The 20,720-nt window shown below is 49.3% G+C and overlaps 1 protein-coding gene across 1 annotated transcript in view; it reads left to right on the top strand.

Annotated features, from left to right (window-relative positions):
- Positions 1 to 14,565, top strand: part of Marchf10 (membrane associated ring-CH-type finger 10) — a 92,487-nt gene extending 77,922 nt beyond the window's left edge. Inside the window, 3 exon segments of the mRNA XM_035448276.1 lie at positions 4,417 to 4,530; positions 10,956 to 10,998; positions 14,169 to 14,565. Coding sequence (XP_035304167.1) covers positions 4,417 to 4,530; positions 10,956 to 10,998; positions 14,169 to 14,224 — 213 coding nt within the window. The 3' untranslated portion in view covers positions 14,225 to 14,565.
- Positions 14,566 to 20,720: the final 6,155 nt, after the last annotated feature.

Here is a 20,720-nt window from a genome sequence, read left to right as displayed (position 1 = left end):
TAAAAATCATAACTCTGGGGCCAGTGAGATGTCTCACTAGGTAAAGGTGCTTGCAGTACAAGCCTGGCAATCTAAGCTCCATCCCCAGGAGCCACGTGGGGAAGGAGAGAACTGACTTCCTAAAGTTGTCTCTGCCCTCCTCCTGTGAGCTGTGAGACATGGTACACACTCTCCCATGCATACTCTAATGAGTAAATCAATCAATCAATCAATGGCACGTTGATAATTTTGGATTATAGTCCCCAGGCTGCTTAATGCCCTTTCAGCAAACACTAGATTTGCATGTGTGCATGCTGCATTCCATGAGGCCTCCGTGTTTAGCATGGTATGCCATGTAGGTTTATGTAAGTGCACTCTGATGGTCACACAATGAAATTGCCTAGCAACACACTTCTCAGAATGTGTCCCTGTGCTTAAGCAACATATAGCTATAATTATTACACATTGAAATAATGTTTTAGATATACTAGGTTAAGAAAATACCTTGTTCATATTAATTTCACTGATTCTTAACACTTTCACAAGGCTGCTAAAATTTTTCAAATTGCATATGTGGTTTGTAATTGTGCCTTGGTTTGTATCATAATGCATGGTTCTGATCTAGAAGCAGTCAATAATGTTTATTATTATAAAATAAGTAGTCAATAAATATTTATTACATGAATTGTCCCAGCATTACCATTATAACCTAAAGCTGCCCTCCCTTATAACATGATCCAAAACAAACTAATAACCACAATTGCAAAACACATAATTTTAAAACTATAACACCATTGTTAACCCAAATGTCTCCCTTAGAAGGGACTCAGTTTGACTCTTATGTCATTAGCCTGTATCCAGACCTTTTTCTGCAAACATTTTGATAGCTACATAGCAGGTTTGAAACCAGCATGGGCTACACAGACTCTGTCTCACATAAACAACAGCAAAATCATGCAAAAAGCTCCCATGGTTTACCACCCCAGATGACAGCCTGTAATCTTTAGTTGCAAGTCTTTCTTCTTGTTCAAATACTGATTCCCGGGTGCCATTCCAGAAGTTTCATTGGCCTGGGATGGAGACAGGTGTCATTTGTTTTCAATTGTGGGGAAGTCTCCATAATAAAAAGAGTTAACTTTCAGTGCTTTTATTGAGCATCTACTGTATGCCCCACACAGTGCTGGGATATATGAAGAGTACCCAAGACCAACACAACTGCCTTCCAATGAGGGACTTAAGTGAGCAAGAGCATGACATTGGAGGCTCAGAACAAGGGCCATGGAAAAGCCCAGGTTTTATTCTTATTTCACCTGTGTACATGTTTACTGAATACACACTGGGCGGGAGGCACTGGGCCAGACACCAGGAGTCCAGGTGCAAAAGGGCTGTCCACAGACCTCAGGCACAGTATTCATGAAACCCCACTTTTAGTTCCTGCCTCCTGCGGGATGTATTTGTTTTGCAAAATATCAAGGCCACCTGTGTTAGCTCAATTTACATAACGCCTGCAGGAAACAGGCAGAACAGAGGTTACCTGTCCCCTTTTATGAATTGGAGTCGCCCTGGCACCGCACAGTTAAAATTGTTTACCTAAAGTCACAGTGTCAGATGGCCCAGGGCTGCCCATCTTGTCTGCAGTACTTTCAGAACCCCACCCACGGCCTCCCGGAGATGTGCCCCTGCCCATGTTTGCTCTGGCACACAGTAGGGTCTCCGTGGCCTCTGGCGGTCATTTCTCTGTAGCTCAGGCTTGACCTTGCTTCATCTCAGCCAAGGACAGATGTCCTTGGACACGTGCACACACCTAATCGCCTTTAGACCCAGGGGCTGGCTTCTCTGGAACACGCTGAAGGTTTCATGAAACACCAGCCGGGCGCCAGCTTCTGCGCTGCGTTATATAGATGCCCACACTCGCCATCGGAGCGAATCTCTTGACCACGAGGGCTGTAAAGCAAAGGAAGGGCAGCCTGCGTGCCTCACCTAGTAAAGGTGTTTGTCTCTCGAGCCAAGCTACCCAGTTCCGCCTCCGGAAACACACAAAGGTGAGAAGAGAGAACTGATTCCACGGTTTTTCTCTGACCTCCATATGTGTGCCATGACATGCGCTCAGGCGCACACAGACAGACACATAATGCACACACATGCATACACATGTGTACATTATTTCATTTTATTATTTATTATTATTCTGTTTCATTAGTTCATTAGTTCATTTTAAAGACATCAATAGATAGGAGCTAGGGGGAAAAGGGAAATGGCTAGTAGGCAGAGAAGCTCTCAGAGCTCCTGTCCATAGCGCCCCACGCCCTCACCTGCTAGTGTCGAAGCCCCATCTTGCAGCCCCCAGTCCTTTCAGACTGGTGACAAGGGAAACTCCACGTGAGAGGCAGAGTGAGATGTCATTGGGTCAAGAGAGGAGTGGGTCAAGAATGGCACCAGTAAATAACTCTCCAAAATGTAGTTCCCTGGGACTCGGTGAGCAAATCTTGCAGTGGACAGAAAGGCTGGCTCCCAGTCACCTGCCAACGTGCCTCTTTGATTGGTCAGCGGCTCATTATGTGAAGGATATTTATGGCTCACATGCCAGGTTCCCTCCCACGGAACAGAGAAGAGGCATGATCTACTACAAGTGACTTTTCAAATTATCTGCAGAAAACATTAGTGGGTGTTTTCCCATCTGCATGCCTCCAGGCCTCATTGAGCCATAAAAAGTAAATGATTTTCCCCCAAATGCTTTGACAAACCCAATCGCTCCAGGCCATTTTCTAGCTGGTTGCTTTGCCATATCTTGCCAGAGCGTCTGCCCTGAAAGCCGTCTCCCCCACTCCCCCAGCAAAGAGAGAAAAACCTCTAGCAGACAGAGGGGTAAGGTGACTTGGCTGGGGTGGAGGAGCACACACTAGAAAGGCTTCCTGGAGGAGGTGGCTCTGGAGATAGTCCTGAAAAGAGTCAGTGGGGTTGCAGACATGGAATGGAAGATGTATAAAACAGAAAATATAGGGAGGGGGAGATACCTGCTTTGGGTCAAGGTCAGAAGAGCGCTCTCTCTCTCTCTCTCTCTCTCTCTCTCTCTCTCTCTCTCTCTCTCTCTCAGGCTAAAAATAGGAGTCTTAAGTGCTTTGGACAATGAGTTTCAGTCTTGAAAGACAGTACAGTACAGAGGCCTTGCACAGTGACCTTGAGGCCATTTGTCACACCGAGAACCGGAGATGGCCAAATACACAAGGAAGGGCATGCCGATCCTTGCTCAGCTTCTGAGCCAGCCTTTCCTGGAGGCCACTGGGTCCCTGGAGACTTGGGTTCTGTGCCAACTTCCTGAGCTGCCCTTGATCAACTGGGAACAGGGGGATGGCCGGGGAGAGAGCGCATCTGCGGCTGCAGGAAGAAGATGAACTGCCCCAGGTGGCCGTCCTGTCACCTTGATGGGTTAACCTGGACACTTGTCAACAGTTCTGACCCCTCCCTCCCAAGGATGCTGTGAAGGGTCCTGACCCCTGACGGGTTTTAGTACCCAGGGTCTGGGTGGCTCCCTGAGCACAGGCTGACCCATCCTGGAACACCACCACCCATGGGATTTGGTGGGAGATAGATGGGTGTCTCCCTCTCCCCTTGCAGAGGGGAGTCCTTACTAGTGCTCTTGGGAGGGATGACTCGAGAAGGGCTGCGTAGCACAACCAAGAAACTAAAGACTCGGTGGGTTATAAAAGATAAATAAGAAATAAGAAAAGGACATAAAAGTTGGGAAATGGGTATTGGGAAGGGTCTGGGAAGGGTCTGGGAGGAGGAGAGTGGGGAATGGACATGAGCAAAATACATTGTATACATGTATCCGTCTTTCAAAATGCAAAACAAACACCTGCCAAAATCAGCCAGGAGAAAATTTGCCCTCGGCGCTCTCTCTCTCTCTCTCTCTCTCTCTCTCTCTCTCTCTCTCTCTCTCTCTCTCTCTCTCTCTCCCACTTCTGTAATTAACACCCTCCCCCAACCTGCCATGCCAGGTTATGACCCTGGAAGGGGTCATAACCATCTTCCTCCCCTGTGGCATTCAGCCAGCCTCTCTTGCCCTCAACAGACTTGTGTCTGTGAGCTCTCTCCTGACAGGAGGTGATCCCACCAGCGAGCTCTGAGCCATTCTGCCCTGTGCACCCCACAGCACTGGCTTCAGTGAACCCTCTCAAATGTCTGAGGGATGGGATTCAGCCTGGCAAATGGAACTTTCTCAGAGCCTCCTCCCCTGGGTAGCAGAGAACTGCAGGAGGGTGGCTGTGCTCCTTCGCCTGCCCTGGGCTGCCTCCTTCACCCCTACCCCCTCCTGTTTTGTCCCCAAGCAGGCCTTTCCCTGGACTTGGGCTCCCTCTCCTTTCTCACTTCCATGCTGTGGCTGAGTCTATGAATATTTTGTGGAATGAACTTCCGGGCTTTCTCTTCCACATGCAGGCACAGAGTGAGCTGATGAACTCCGGCTTGTATCTGGTGTTGCTGCTTCACCTGTATGAACAGAGGTTCGCAGAACTCATGACACTCAACTACAGGCGGGCTTCCAGAGAGAGGGTAAGTGCAGCTCCAGGAGGAGCCCCAGGGCAGCACAGCCCGGAACACCATGTGATGCCATTTCTTAGCCATGCAATCTCCTGAAGTCCTCAGGGTCACTTGACAATGTCCAGGACTGTCATGGTTAGGTCTAAGATTTAGTAGCTGCTAAGTGTCTGTGCAGTGACCTCTGGCTGAAGGCAGGTATAATCACATAATTGCTTACTGTCAAATACAAATAGTAATTAAGTGGTCGACAGTGGCCATGTAAGTGAAGGAGCCTCTAGGGAGACCTACCCTGCAACACGGAGGTGTACAAGAATGCTGTTGTTGGGTATGTTCTGTGAGGATGTGCAGTCTGCTCAAGCAAAGAGAATCTGTGCAAAAACAGGGCACTCCACACCTGAGAGCTAGTGAGGAGCCACAGTCTGAGATGTCAGCTCTGCCTGTTGTGTTTTGGACCTGGGTACAGTATGCCTCTGTGTGTGTGTGTGTGTGTGTGTGTGTGTGTGTGTGTGTGTGTGTGTGTGTGTGTTCCTAAGGCTGCCAGGAAGCAAAGGTGTTGATAGTGGTTCCGTTTGGCAAATGACCATGTATATACGGTATGGCTGTTCTTTAATAAGGAGGTGGGGCCAGCAAGAATAACATGGATGAAGTGAGAAGCTTGGCCCTGCCACTTAGCAAGGTCAACAATTAGCGGGTCTCTGAAGTCTCAGCGCCTTGAGCCCTAGGGAACTTCCGACTTCATCTAATGGCTTCCTATGGCCACATGAGACAAGAAGTCTGTGAGGAAAGGGAAGTTGCCCAGTCATGCCAGGGGCTGATCGTACCTCTAGCGTTGGGACTTGCAGGACACCCCTGGAGGCCTTGCTCTTGCCCCCTGCTCCTGTCGGGGCATGACCGGAGGGTGAGCCAGTGCGGCAGTGGACAAGCCACTGGTAGCGCTAGAGGCAATGTCAGAGATCTGCCATCCCAGCCCTGAACCCCTCCTTCTCTTTGCTTCCTTCTTTCTCCTTCTCTTCCTCTCCCTTCTCGGCTTTCCTCCTCTCAAGTGGACTGCAGACATCTCCAACACCATCACTGCCTGGAGGCTGGAGGATAGTCAGTCACAACACTCATTACACTACAACTTCTATTCTAAGCGCTGGATGCACGTGGGGCCAGGTGAGACGGTACACGCCCTTAGTCCCCACGCTCAGGAGGCAGAGGCAGATGGAACTCTGAGTTTGAGGCTAGCCTGGTCTACATGGTAAAGCCCTATTTCAAAAAAAACAAAAAAACAAAAACAACCAAACAGCAAAAACCCACGCTGGATTTGAAGGCTGGGGAAACAGTTCCGTTGACCGAGTGCTTGTGTAGCATGCATGAAGCAATGAGTTTGATCTCCAGCACCACACGAGCTAGGACTAGTGACACATGCCAGCATTTGGGAGACAGAGGCAGGAGGATCAGAAATTCAAGGTCACCCTCAGGAACATAGCAAATTCAAGGCTGGCCTCGGATGTGGGGCCCTGTCTCAAAAAGAGAAAGTGAGGAATTCAAACCTCTGATCACAGGAATTATAGACTATTTCTACTCATTTTTTTTCTGGCTAAATTCTTCCCCTATTCCCTGAGTGTTCAATGAAGACAACAGGCTGGGTTTCTGCCAACCTATCTCCTGAGGAATGTCAACCTCTCTGTGGCCCAGGAGGCCCTTTCCTTAATTTCCCCATGGTTTAAATGGTGACATAAATTCTTCACAGAAATAAAAAAAAAAAAAGGGAAGCATACCAGAAGCAGGAAATGGTCCTTTGTTAATATTTCTGTAACGTCATTTTCATGACCCTGCATCTTCTAATGAACTTTTTATTACACATTGAACTTCAAAGCATCAGGGTTGATGTGGGTTACAGATGGCCCTGGTGTTGTCATCCAGCAAACACAAGCAGCCTCCTCAGCCAGCGGGGCTACAAAGCAAACTCAAGAGAGAAGACAGACCGGACAGTCCCATGGATGGGAACCAAGGCCCTACAGCATTGCCTCTCAGGAAACTCCTGGCCTCCTGGCAGGTCTGTTCTGGAAAAGGAATGAGCTGTGCCAGAGGCATGCTGGGAACCAGAGCAGAAGGATAGAAGGGACAAGCAACACCCTCTTCCCACCACCAGCTCACATATAACTCGGGAAACCCTGAAGCACACCTCACCCACTCCAAGCTCACAGCAGTAACAGGCTATAAATAGCCAGTAAAGAGGCTCCCACGTGGGCTGCAGAGATGGCTCAGCGGTTAAGAGTTCCTCCTGCTCTTGCAGATGACCTGAACTCCATTCCCAACACTATCATCAGGGGGCTCACAACAGCCTGTAACTCCATTATCTAGGATATCTGCGCCCTCTCCTGGCCTTGGTAGTTACTGCACTCACATGCACATACCCACACCCAGACACACACATATACATAATTCAAAAGGTTTTTTTTTTATGTTTTTTTTTAAAAAAAAAGAAACATCTACATGAAAGCTGGAGGCCGGTAGATAGTCTCAAATCCACCTCTTCCCAATTTTGTCTCAGGATTCCCAGAACCCGAGGGTAGCACTTGACTTGGAACAGAGTCCTCAATCCTTTGCCAGAAGCATGTGAGAAACCATTCACATCAGACTTCTTGCTTATGTCTCAGAAAGAGACATTGGGATAAACACTCTGCGTGGTGGCAGCTGTCATTCCCTCACTCCAGCATGCACTGTGCTGTACCAGGGGCTGAGGTGGTCAGGTGATTACTTTCTTGCTGTTGCGATAAAACACATAAAAAAAAATTCAATGACTGAAGGAAGGATTTATTTTGGCTCACAGTTTGAGGGAACATACATCACCATAGCAGGGAAAGTGTGGTGGTGAGACCAGCTTATCTGTGATGGCAGGATCATGAGGAAGCCCGCTCACAGCTCAGCAGACCGGAAAGCATGCAGATGGAGGCTGGCACTCAACTGGCTTCCTCAGTTGACTTTTTTTTTTTTTTTTTTTTTTTTTTTTTTTTTTTTTTACTAGACCAGAACTTTCTGTGTACCCCAGCTGGCCTGGGACCTAGTATGTAGCCCTACCCGGCTGGCTTTTGACCTCACAGATTTGTCTGCCTCTCCTTCCCCAAGTTCTGGGAGTAAAGGTGTGTGTCACAATGCCTGGCTTCTCCTTTTATTCTTCCTTATCTAGTCCTCGACAACAGCCCATGGATGGCTCCACTCCCATTCAGGGCGGGTCTTCCTCCCTCACTTATCCTCACAGACACACCCACGGTGTGTCCTCCTTAACTCCCTATGGGCTTCTTAATGCAATCAAGCTGACAATGGAAGTTACCTTTCACAGAGGAGACGCCGTCCAAGAACGTGACTATATGACTTGATGTGACACCATGATGTCCCCTTTCTGTGAGGAACTTAGGGTTAAGTTGAGAGACAAGATTCACATATTTATAAAACCAAAATTATACTAGTAATAACTGGAGAACAGTATATGAGGAGGAGAGCCCCAGGTCCAGAGAGCACACAGAGGCCATGAAATAAATACCACATCTTCCCTAGTTGGGGCTTGCTGGATTTCCAATGGTCCCAGCAACAGACCATTGACAGACTCATTGAGTTTCTATGTTGTTTGAAGATAAAACAGGGCCTTCTGGACCTGTCTCTCATTTAGACACAGGGTTGTCATGTTTGACTGCAGACCAGGCACTGGGCACTATGGATTCCAGGGACAGTGGTTATCAAATGAAAACGGTGGTGTGCGTGTCCATGCATGTGAGGGGGTTGAGTAACTGTGGTCATTCTTTATTAACTTGGGCATGGACCCACAGTTCTCCAGTGCCTGGAAAATGTCTGGTACATAAAAAATGATGCTCAGTCAGGCTTCGATGTCCAAGGAATTCCTGAATCACAATCTTTTTCTTTCAGTTAGCAAATCTTGAGTGTTGTTTTAGAGAAAGGGACAGTGCAAATTTGTAGAGAGAATTCAAGGTATACTCATTTATCCTGCGTACCTACTATGTGCTGGGTTTTAAGTAATATCCTGGGAACACAGAGATGATGAAGACAACTGCTGCCTATAATGGGCTCAGTATCTACTGAGAGAACTTGTGGGGCTCAAGAGATGGCTCAGCCATCAAGACAGAGTACTACTCTTGAAGAGAACTATGTTTGGTTACCAGTATCCACTTTGGGTGGCTCACGGCCCCCTGTAACTTCTGAACCCTCTTCTAGTTTCCAAGGGCACCTGCATTTGTGTGTGTGTGTGTGTGTGTGTGTGCGCGCGCACACACACACACACACACACACACACACTATTAAAAAATAAAACAAATCTTTAAATAAATTGAGAACACACGTGTGACCAAGGGGATCCCAACCCTATTTGTGTTGTGATAGAAAACTGAGCTGGAGGAAGAGCAGAATGGGGAGATGAAATGAGGGCTGTCGTTCTTTCCTTCTACACACTTCTCCAGGGCAGAGCTCCAGCGGTGCTGCTGGAGAAGCCTGGCCTCTGATCCAGCAGGGGGTTTGCACTTTGCCCTCAGTCCTTGGTGCTTTAACAATGTTAGTATCATTATGGCTTTTCTCAGCTGATCAGAAAAGAAGATGATGCTTAGACGGAATCTTGAAGAGTGTGGCAGATGGACTGGGGTGGGTGGGTGGGTGGGTAAGTATATTCCACACAGAAGAAGACATAGCATCATGGAGATGTGTAAAACCCTGCACACTCAGACTGTCAAGAAGGTTCATGGCAGGGCCTGGCAGGAAATGAGTCTGAGGTAAAAGCGGGGCGCTGGGGTGTGGCTCTGAATGCTACTGGATAGTTTCCAGCCTGGGGATGACAAACAAGGACATTCTGAGTAATAAGTGCAGTAGACACCTGGAGAGTAGGTTGGAAGAAAACAGATGGATGGCTGTTACAGCGGCATAAAGAGATAAGAGTCCAGCATGGAGCATGGATGATAAATCACCCGTGTGTGTGTGTGTGTGTGTGTGTGTGTGTGTGTGTGTGTGTGTGTGTGTGTGTGTGGTGTAGTGGTCCAGTTGAAGGAAGCACTGAAGTTATTCTATGAAGGTGCCCAGCAGCAAGCTTCCTTCCCTCACATCAGGTGCTTACGGGGGGAGCATCTCCTGGGCCCACTGGCTGATGCTGCCTAGCTCACCCTCTAGTCTGATGGGCACAATCTAGCCTGGGTGGAGACATTAAATGGATCCCCCTTTTCACACATTTCCCTTTCACACCCACATGGGATGCTCTATCATCAGCTCCCCCAGAACCCTCTTCATGACCTGCCTCCTGGTCTGATTCTTGTCTCTGATTATTGGTGTCTTCAGGAGAGAATGCCCTTCTTCATCCTCTGCCCCAGGTGTGCTGTTAATAGGCAAAATGCCAGGCTAGTGGCAGAAGTCAGGGAGCACAGTGGCCGGCTTAGGTGGCAGGTAGGGCACCACAGGTCTCTTCCTGTCTCAATGGACCATCCCCATTTATACTATTCCTATAAAACCAGAAGCTCTTGACACAAGGGGTCAAATCTACCCAAAACATGGGAAGCCCAGGTTTGAGCCGTTGATCTCTGCTCACCAGGACAGGGATTCTTAGTGTGAGGGCTGATAGACATCAGCACTTGACCCAGAATCTCGTGGCAGGGTGAGGTTGCCTCAGTGGCCCAGAGCATGTGGCAGCAGAGGTTAGCACAGTCCTAATGTGTAATTCACAGGTAACCAGGACTGCTACTCTAGATAAAATCCCATCTCTCCCTTGGCCCTCCCTTGGGCATAGAAAAGAGCCTGCAGACAAGCACTGCCACCACCCAGGCCAGGGAGTTGCCCAGTAACAGTGTCCAGCAACCCTTGTTTTGTCCCCAGCCTGTCACAAAGTCCCTGTTCTTCTGGGGCGGGGGGGGGGGGGGGTAGCACCAGACCTAATACAACAGGGCCCACATCCTTGCAGCCTGGCACAATGGGCCCCCATGGAGTACACAGTGTTTCTTATTGTGGCAAAAAATGCCATAAAGTCAGAACAAAGAGAGCCCAGGGCCTGGATGGGTCGGCAGCTTCCTGCCAGGCAGAGAATACAAGTTTACTGTATAAAATACTGCTTAAAAGCCAGTGTTGAGGCAAGTGGCCCATTAGCACAGCCCTCCTCCCCATAGCCTGTAAATTGTGCCAGGCCCATCAGAAAGGGATTCTGCTATTCAGATCAATTGCTAAAAGGAAGCCAGTCTGTTCACACTGCCAAATATAGAAGCCCCGAAACAGCAAAGGTGACCCGGGTTATCACTGTGCTGTCCTTGGGACAAGCTGAGATCCACCAATGAGATCCACCAGCCCTGATGAGCACCTTGGTGAGATGCAGGGAGTCAGTCCTAGGACATTCTGAGGCCAGGGAGTTATACATCTGTTCACAATTGCATTTGTAAACAATTCATGTCTCATTGTCTTCTCTCTCATAGTTGTCAAGAAATTACCCACAACCCAGACCGGAAGAAAATGAAAGTAGGTTTGGGGGTCCATCCTATCCTGCCCCCTTTAAGGGTGTCTGCTAAGTCATTTCTGTCCCTGTGTAGAACCTAATACTGTGGAAGGAAGTCATGATCCCCACCCAGAGGCAAAAATAACCCCACAAAGCTTGGGAAACTGTAGCCTTTGCTAACAATCAATCAGGAAGGCTGGATGTGGAGCAGATAAGAATTTTAATTCATCCTGAAACCAAGGGAAAGGGTCAGCTAGGAGGAAGCTGTGTGTTCCTCCATAGCATCCTCTGGCTTTCAGCACTTGATGAGGTTTTGTTGTTTTGTTTTTGTTTTTGTTTCCTGCCAGGATCCTGAGGATCCTGTCTGGGATTTTCCTTCCCAGATCCTAAAAGCAGCTGGTTAGCCATTACCAGAGAGGACGTTCCTTTGACAAGCAAGTGTTTTGAATGGATTTTGATTCCATTGAACACCATCAAGTGTTGGATTTGGAGGCTGAACAAAGCCAACAGGTCTCCAACCTCCTTCAGTCAGGTTCCTCATTCTATAGAAATTGGCCCTGGAGAAAATGAGCCTAATTCAAGCAGACAGGCGCTGAGGCAGACTCTATCCACAGAGAGAATAAGTGTCGCAGGAAATAGAGGGATGTGACAACTGGGTCCCCCTGGGTTCTTGGAGGAGAAATTTTGCAACAGCCTGCCCTGCCCTGAAAGCTTAGGAGAGTGACTCCCACGCTGGCATCAATAATTTACCCTAAATACAGATTCCTGGGCCCTCCCACGGACTCCACTCCAGCGATGAGGTGGGGCTCTGGAATGTGTCTTTCACGCACAACCCACAGACAGGGTTGATGCAGCCCATTGCGGGGATGCTTTGTGGGCCCCTTGCCCAGCCCCCGACAAATAAATACCTGGCCAGAAGAGACAGTGCACCAGTCCAGAGCTCCCCAGGGTGGGGCCCGGACTGCAACCCCTGAGAAGCCAGCTTGCTATTCAGGGCACGCAGTCCTAGGGAGCCAGGCTCTCCGTGCTCAGGGATGGGAAAGGCCCTTTCTTCTCTATACAAAAGGAAGGAGCTCCTGGAGCCCCGTTCCCCGCGCGATTGTGGGGTCCAAGCCAGCCTGCCCGACGGCCTGGAGCCCCCTAGAGCGAAGCCCCAGGACTGCTGGCGCAGTCGTTCCCAGTCTCCGGCTTGCCGCCTGGGTGCAGCAGGGAAGGCGGCGGTGCGGTGTCTAAAAGACCTTTGTGTCGCCGCCCGCGCACACCGCCTCCCGGGGACCGCACCTCGGCCAGGCTTCTACGCACGGGTTATCAGCGTGGCCTCGGCGAGGACCTCGCTCCTACAGGGACGAGACAAGCAGCAGGGCTCGGTCCCCAGCTGGGAGACCTGCAGAGGGTCCTGTGGTCCGGGGCCCCGCCCCGCCTCGGAGGCGCCCGCAGCGCTACCGCGTTCGGAACCTGCGAGGCCGGGCGCGTCCGTGAGGGTTGAGCTGGGCAGGGGCGCCCCCTAGTGCCTCTTGCGACCGCTGAGTCCTGCAGCCGGGGAGGGTTCCCCCAGACCCAGGGTCGGTGCACTGCATCAGGACCGGAAGAGCAACAGCCTTGGCTTCTAAACCTGCATCATAGGAGGCTGCTCTCCCTAGGGGATGTTTGGAAAGGAATATCGTCCGGCGTGGTGGCCCATGCAGACTGCTGCGAGTTCTAAGCCAGCCTACATTGTATAGCGAGGTCCTGGGCGTTTGTCTCAACCACCACCAACAAAAATAAGTCTCGACCCAGAAGGAAAGGGATTTGCTTCTCTCTCCCGTGCTCCCATGCAGATGGTCCCTCTGATTGTCTGCCATTCATTTGCTCTCTCAGTTGGGAGCTGGCCTATCTCCAGAATCGACCTTTCACAGGCAGGCTGTAGGGCTGGCGGTTCTTTCCTGGAAATACAGGCCAGGTTCCTTCTACCTGCCCCTAGCCCTGTACACTCCCCAGATACTGGGGTGGGGGGTTGGGGGTGGGGTGAGGGTGGGAGAGTCAACAGGCTGTGCAGAGCCCAGGACAAAGGGACCAACACACTCTCCTCAATGATTGACCACTGGCAGCCCTTATTACCCTGTCTCTGTGCCAAAGCCGCTATCAAGACAAAAGTCAGGCACAGAAGCAGAGCCAGAGGAGGCCAGCCCTCCCCCTTGGCCATACTCTTCTTCTTTGGCCCCCACAGCCTGGTATGACTCACCTGGTTGGCAGCATTTGGTTAATATGGCCTGCCAGCACCGAGTAACAGCTGTGACCTGCCACCCCAGTTAAGTCCAGGTAAACACAGAGGGAAAAGACAAAACATCAGGGCACAAAGGGTGCCAGCTGCCTTGTGGCCCTGTGGTACCCACGCCAGCCTTCTTACTGGGTACCTTTCCCTGAACCAAAGACCCCACCCGAGGTGAGGGCATCTCGGGTGGATTCTTAGACGTGTGAGCCAACCTGTTACAGACAGGGCTCCTGACACAGCTTCTCCGCCAGCTGCTTCCCAGCTGGCACAAATGACCATGACTGTAGCCAAGACTAAGGCCAGGAAGAGATCGGATCACCTGCTGATGCACAGGCAGGTGATGCGCAGAAAGAACACAGACAAGCCAACTCAGACAGCGTGGCTGAGGAAGCTGGGACACTCAGGGTAGCTGGGGCTTCCTTGAGACCAGAAGCAGTGACAAGCGAGTCGGGTATGAATGGCAAGGTATCATTGTTCCTGTTCCTTGCATATCTTCAAGTGTTTCTACTTAACCTGGGATTATTTCCTCAAACCAAGACAAAAAGAAGCATCTAGAAGAAGAGTCTCCTTAAGAATAAGGGAACGCTTCTTCTGTTCCATTTGCTTTCAGGTTTCCAATGCCAACCTGCCCTGCTCCTTGCCATCACACCCCCACACCCCCAATCATGTTAGGCAATAGTTAACTTGGGAACCTCATCCTGAGAGAAGGCAAAGGCTCTACCAGCTATAAACTATTCTCCAGCCCCAGAAAAAAGTGTCTGTTCCCCCATACTGTCCCAGAGTCCATTTCCGTGTGTGTGTGTGTGTGTGTGTGTGTGTGTGTGTGTGTGTGTGTGTCTGGCCACTGGGGCCAGGGTGGGAGAAAAAAGGTGCCAGGCTCCGTGTGGCAGATCCTGAAGTCTGCTATGGCCCCAGAGCCTGAGAGGTTGTCTTGCTTTCTAGGTTCCGAGTCGGGAGATGGTAATGAAAGCAGTGTCTACCCGGGCCGGGTCATCTAGTGAGGTCGAGGAGTGCAGCAGAGCCCTCTCCACCCAGATGGCCTTCCTCCGCCCCCGTGCTTCCCTTCTTCCCTCCTCTTTACTGAAACTGAAGCCAATGTGTTCACAGTTACCATTCTCACCTGTGCCACTCCGTTCAGGGGTCTGGCTTGAGCATCCATGGGCAGCCACGGGGACCAACCTCATCCCAGCCAACACAGCCGAGTCCCGGGTGGGCTTTCCTGCTGCAGCCCCTCAGCCCAGCAGCCCAAGTGGACCCAGCAACTCTGGCAGCCCAGCAGCCTGGGCTCCCACTGCTGAGGGCCTTTGTTCAGGCCTCAGCCCACCCTGAGTGGAGTGGAGCCATGCATTCAGTAAACTGACTTTATTCTCCCATTTTGTTTTGTGTTTATTTCCCTTCCAGGCTGCCAGTCTTGAGCTACAGCCCCACTCCCACCCCATTTCATGTCTAATTGCTGCCCACCCCCAGAGTCTGACACATCTCAGGTTCCCATGGGCTGGGGCGAGCTGGGTGCCATTTAGGATCAGTTGTGGGCGTGTACTCCGTGATTTTTCTCCTCATTGCATCTAAGGAATCAAAGACCGCTGAGACTTAGGGTGATTAAAAAAAAAATGAGAGATGGGTGGTGGGGAAATTGTGTATGGTGGTGGAGGGCATGAAGGAAGAGAAGAGATCACCAGCCTGTGGTAGACTCTTGCAGCCTCAGCACTGGGGCAGAAGGATTATAAATCGGAGGCCAGCTTGGGCTATATAGCAAGACCTAGTCTCAGAAATCTAGAGAGAAAAACAGAGACAAGAATAGGCTTTCAAAAGATGGTGAAAAGGAGAAAATAGCATCCAAAGATGTGGGCTAAGTGAAAGAAACCACATTCTAAAGACTTGATAGTCTGTGATAACATTTGTATGGAATTTCAGGAAAAGGCAGAAAGCAGACCTGTGAACTCTGGGAAACAAAAAAAGAAGCAGGACTGGAGGTGAGGAAGGTGTCATAGATGGTTACGTGACGCCAGTCACAGAATGACAGATTTGATCAAATTCATTGAACTGTATGATTGCAGTATGGGAGTATGACAGCCTGCATAGCCCTGCCATCCCATATTTAGGGATGGTACTTACACATCCCTAAATAATAGGAGACAGGGTACAAAAAGAAGGAGGAAAAAGAGAAAGGTAAAATGGAGAGACAAGAATTGGGGATATAGCTCAGTTGGTAGAGCACTTGCCTTGCATGCATAAACCACTGGGTTCATTGTCTGCACCACATAAATGATGTGTGCTTATGCTTGTCTGTGATCCCAACAGTCAAGAGGCGGGGCAGGAGGACCAGAAGGCCAAAGTCATCCTTAGTTACATAGTTTGAGGTCAGCCTGGGCTATGTAAGACCCTGTCAAAAACCAGGGACAGACAGGAGCAGACAGTCTGGAAATACGAACAAAAAGTATAAATACATATATGTGCATGTGTGTGATAGCACCATAATGAACCCATCATTTATTAATTTATTCATTTTGTTTTTTCAAGACAGGGTTTCTCTGTGTCACTTTGGAGACTGTCCTGGAACTTGCTTTGTAAACAGACCAGGCCGGCCTTGAACTCACAGAGATACACCTGCCTCTGCCTCCCAAGTTCTGGGTTTAAAGGCACCACCACCTCCTGGCCCATTTATTTTTAATTATTTAGATTTATTTTAAATATATATACATATATGCACACATATATATATACATACACACACATACACATATATATACATACACACATACATACATATACACACACATACATATATATACACACACACATATATATATACATACACACACATATATATATATACATATACACACATACACACACATACACACATATACACATACATACACACACACATATATATACATACACACACAAATATATATATACACATATACACACATACACATACATACACACATAAATATATATACATACACAAACACATATATATACATACACACATATATATACATACACATACACACATAAATATATATACATACACACACATACACTACTAGTGTTTCACCTGCATTCATTTATTATGCACCACAAGTGTCTGGTGCCTGCTGAGGTCAGAACAAGGCATCCAAACCCTTGGGACTGGAATGACAGATGGTTGTGGGCCTCCATGTCGATGCTGAGATTCAAACCCTGGTCCTCTGCAAAAGCAACAATTGCTCTTTTAACTGCTGAGCCAATTCTCCAGCTCTAAATAAATAATATTTAGAAAAATATTTATTTGAATGATCAGTGTGGTAATTTGAATAGGTGTGGCCCCCATGTGTTTGAATGTTTGGCCCATAGGGAGTAGCACTATTAGGAGGTGTGGCCTTCTTGGAGTGGATGTGGCCTTGTTAAAGGAAGTGTGTCACTGTGGAGGCATTGAGGTCTCATATGCTTAAACTATGCCCAGTGTGGTACACAGTCTCCTGCTGCCTGCGGATCAAGATGTAGAACTCTCAGCGTCTTCTCCAGCACCATGTCTGCCTGCATGCTGCCATGTTCCTCCATGACAATAATGGACTAAACCTCCGAACTGTAAGCCAGCCCCAATTACATGTTTTCCTTTATAAGAGTTGCCATGGTCATGGTGTCTCTTCACAGCACGAGGACACTAGCTAACAATGGGTTCATTGTGGTGTTATCATATATAAACAAAATTTAGACCAAACAAATTCCTTCTTGCCTTCAAGACCCCACGACAGCCCCTGGTTCCCAGCCTGGCTCTTTCCTGCAGGCTCAGGATAAGACACTTGAGCCTGGGAATGAAACTAGTCTGGGCTACCTAAATCTTGACCCATTCCTCTGACATGTTCCATTTAAACAAAGTGATACAACTCCTGGAAATAATGGGTTCAGCCAAGCTGCCAAGACCCAAGACCAGAGATAAAGGTGAACATCTTTGCTCGTTAGTAGATCTTAGACAACCGAAGTGGACTGTAGCTCCATGGTCTAAATAAAACTCAAAGCTGCAAGTGCTTAGGTTCAAACATGGAAAAATGGGCCTTTGTTTTGTAACTGCATTTTAAAATTGAGTGAAGATTTGTCCAAGAACTGGTACTGAAAATCATGGAGGAGGGGACAAGATGCCTAAAAATAAGTTATATAGGGCCTAGAGAGATGGCTCAGTGATTAAGAGTGCTAACTGCTTGCCCAGAGGACCCAAATTCAATTCCCAGCACCAACATGGTGTCTTACAACCATCTGTGACTCCAGTCCCAGGCATCTGCTATTCTCTTCCAGATTCTGCTGGCCTCTGTGGGAACCCGGCATGCATGTGGTACACTGGCGTATATACAGACAAACTACCCATCATATTTAATAAACACACATTTTTAAAATTATAAAGCTAGCCAGGTAGTAGTGACGTGATGGGGAATGGTCTTCTGTATATGTTTATCTTATTGGTTGATGAATAAAATACTGTGGCCAATAAGGCAGCATGGTAGGCGGGTCTAGGAGAGGATGATTCTGGGAAACGTAGGCAGAAGGAGATGTGACCGCAATGGAGTAAGAGACCCTGACTTTTTTTTCTGTTAAGATAGGACCACATGGAAATACTTACATTGATAGAAATGGGTTAGAGCTAGCCAATAAGAAGCCCTAGACATTGGCCAATGGCATTATAATTAATATAGTGTCTCGTGTGTTATTTGGAGGCTCTGAGGCGGCTGTGGAACCGGGCGGGAACACCATAACAGTGGCGCATGCCTTTAATCCCAACACTCAGGAGGCAGAGGCAGGCGGATCGAGGCCAGCCTGGTCTACAGAGTAAGTTCCAGGCCAGGCTCCAAAACTACACAGAGAAATCCTGTCTCGAAAAACTTAAATAAATAAATAAATAAATAAATAATTTTATAAAACTCAGTTGCATAAGCTGGATATGGTGGCAACAGAGCCCAGGGGAGGGGCTGGAGAGGCATGGAGCCCAGACTTGCTGGGACAAAAGTTCACATACAAAAAGTCACATCAAGGCAATGTGAGCCTGTGGGTTCCACTTATAGAACACTTCTTGTGAACTGACCTGGGGATAAATAAACCCTTGAGGTCTCTCTGTAATCCTCAGTCAGCCTGTATTATTAACCCCATGTTGCCTGGAGGAAACTTACCTTCAGGAGCTCAAGTACCGCTCTGAAGTTCATAATGTCTGATGCCTGTGATCTGCTGCAAACAGAAAAGGTAGCATCCTTAAGCAGCTCCAGTCAGGGAATGCAGAGCTCCAGAGGCAAAGGATGCAGGAAAAAGCCCCTGGAAGAAAGGCTGAAGAGACGGCTCAGCAATGAAGAACACTGGCTGCTCTTCCAGTGGACCCAGGGTTCAATTCCCATCAACCACATGGTGGCTCACAACTGTCTGTAACTCAGTTCCAGGGGATCCAATGTTCTCTTCTGGCCTCCATGGGCATCAAGCATGCATGTGGTAGACAACATATGTACAGGCAAAATACCCATAAACATTAGAAAGAAGAAGAAAGGTCCTGGAAGAGTGGAGAGGGATCAGAAAGAACGTTTGGTGGATGTGGAGTCCAGGAGAGGGAACCAAGATGGAGGAGGAGGCTGTTGATCAGGGGAGCACATATACTAGCACTTATTTAGTGCATATGAGGGAATGGAAACTATGGAACACTATATGGAATACTATTTATGTAACATGTCTTCTACAAGGGACTTGGACATCCTTGGAGGTAGATAGCAGCAGCAAGGCCTGGAATAGCAAGAGAAGGTTGTGCTTAATATTTTGTTGTCCTAACCATGGAGGGCACCATGCATGTTCCCCAGATGCCAGGGAGGGAAGGACAGTCAGTGCAAATCTGCAGAAATGAACAGGGAAGCACAGTAGCAGAAGGCCAGGTGCACCCCCACTGCACCCCTAGACACCCCACAGTAACAGAAGGCCAGGAGCACCCCCACTGCACCCCTAGACACCCCACAGTAGCAGAAGGCCAGGTGCACCCCCACTGCACCCCTAGACACCCCACAGTAGCAGAAGGCCAGGTGCACCCCCACTGCACCCCTAGACACCCCACAGTAGCAGAAGGCCAGGTGCACCCCCACTGCACCCCTAGACACCCCACAGTAGCAGAAGGCCAGGAGCACCCCCACTGCACCCCTAGACACCCCACAGTAGCAGAAGGCCAGGTGCACCCCCACTGCACCCCTAGACACCCCACAGTAGCAGAAGGCCAGGTGCACCCCCACTGCACCCCTAGACACCCCACAGTAGCAGAAGGCCAGGTGCACCCCTAGACACCCCCACAGACCTCACAGGGGTCTGGAAGTGACAAGACAACATGGATGGGACTAGAGCAGTGTCACTGACTGGGATCCCCAGAAAAGGCTAAATTTGAAATCTTCCACCAGTATTTGGCTCCTCTGAATACATGGCGTTGAACCCTGGTGCCACTTGGAACATAAACAGCCTGCCAGTTACTCACTCCTCTTTCTTGTGCTGGTAACTGCTTGCTTTCCACACTGGGAAGGGTTAAGATCAGCCCCCTCCCTCTCGATGGAACTGCTTCTGATGGGACAGAGCAAAAGACTGCCCCTTGGCAGCACCCTCTGAGGAAACTCAGGCCTGCAGGGATGTCTGGGCACCACCTCATGCTGGACCGCCCAGCAATTCCTTGACCCTCTCCCTTCCTACCTGAATGTCTTCCTTACTGGTCTCCTCCACAATGCTGGTTCTTTACCTTGTGTCTGCCAGAGACTGCTGCCCTACTGCTCTAGGCAGCTTGGCCAGGTTTGGGCAGCTCTGATCCAGGATAGCCATGTGGTGAGCCTGGCTGGCTCCTCACCCCTGCGGCCTCAGAGAGCTGCCCACTGGGCCAGTCCAGCTCTGCCAGGGTACCTGGGAGGAGGCCATCTCTGACGTGATAGGAGGTTGGAGGAATGTTGTTCTCTGGAGAGCTGCCCCGCCTTCCTGTTCATTCATGGATTCATTGAGCTGTCACTGAATGTGCAGGTGGCCAAAGCTGGGCCAGTTCAGGCCTTCAAGTGAAGGCTGGGCTCTGTGCCTGGTAGACAATGCCCTTCACCCAAGCCTAGGACAGGTCTCGGGACATCTGCCACTCAGCAGGCTTAGCAAAGAGCCTGGCACATAGATGAGGTGCTTCGAGTTTATTGAACTGAACCCCGCCAGGTGATAGGAGGCTCTGTCACATGCTCCAAAACCAGACCTGTCCAGGAGCCAGAGGGCAAGTGGCCAGGCCCAGAGCCTTCTTCCTGACCTTTCGGAGAACTATAGGACATTGCCTAACTCGCCACTGGGCAGACAGGGCCACCAGCATGGAGGCTGAGAACCTGCTTGCTCAGGAGCCTGAGGGCCTAAGACGCTGTCAGTGTGGGCTGTGGCAAGACCCCAGTCACCAGAGGAAAAAAGAGAAAAACTAACATGTTGGGGGGGCGGGGTCTCGTCAGGAAGTGCTTGCTGTGCAAGCATAGAGGCCTGAGTTTGGCT

Source organism: Cricetulus griseus, chromosome 7, assembly GCF_003668045.3.
Source record: "Cricetulus griseus strain 17A/GY chromosome 7, alternate assembly CriGri-PICRH-1.0, whole genome shotgun sequence".
NCBI lineage: Eukaryota > Metazoa > Chordata > Mammalia > Rodentia > Cricetidae > Cricetulus > Cricetulus griseus.
Note: the sequence above shows the minus strand (reverse complement) of the source record. Positions and strands in the feature narration are given on the sequence as shown.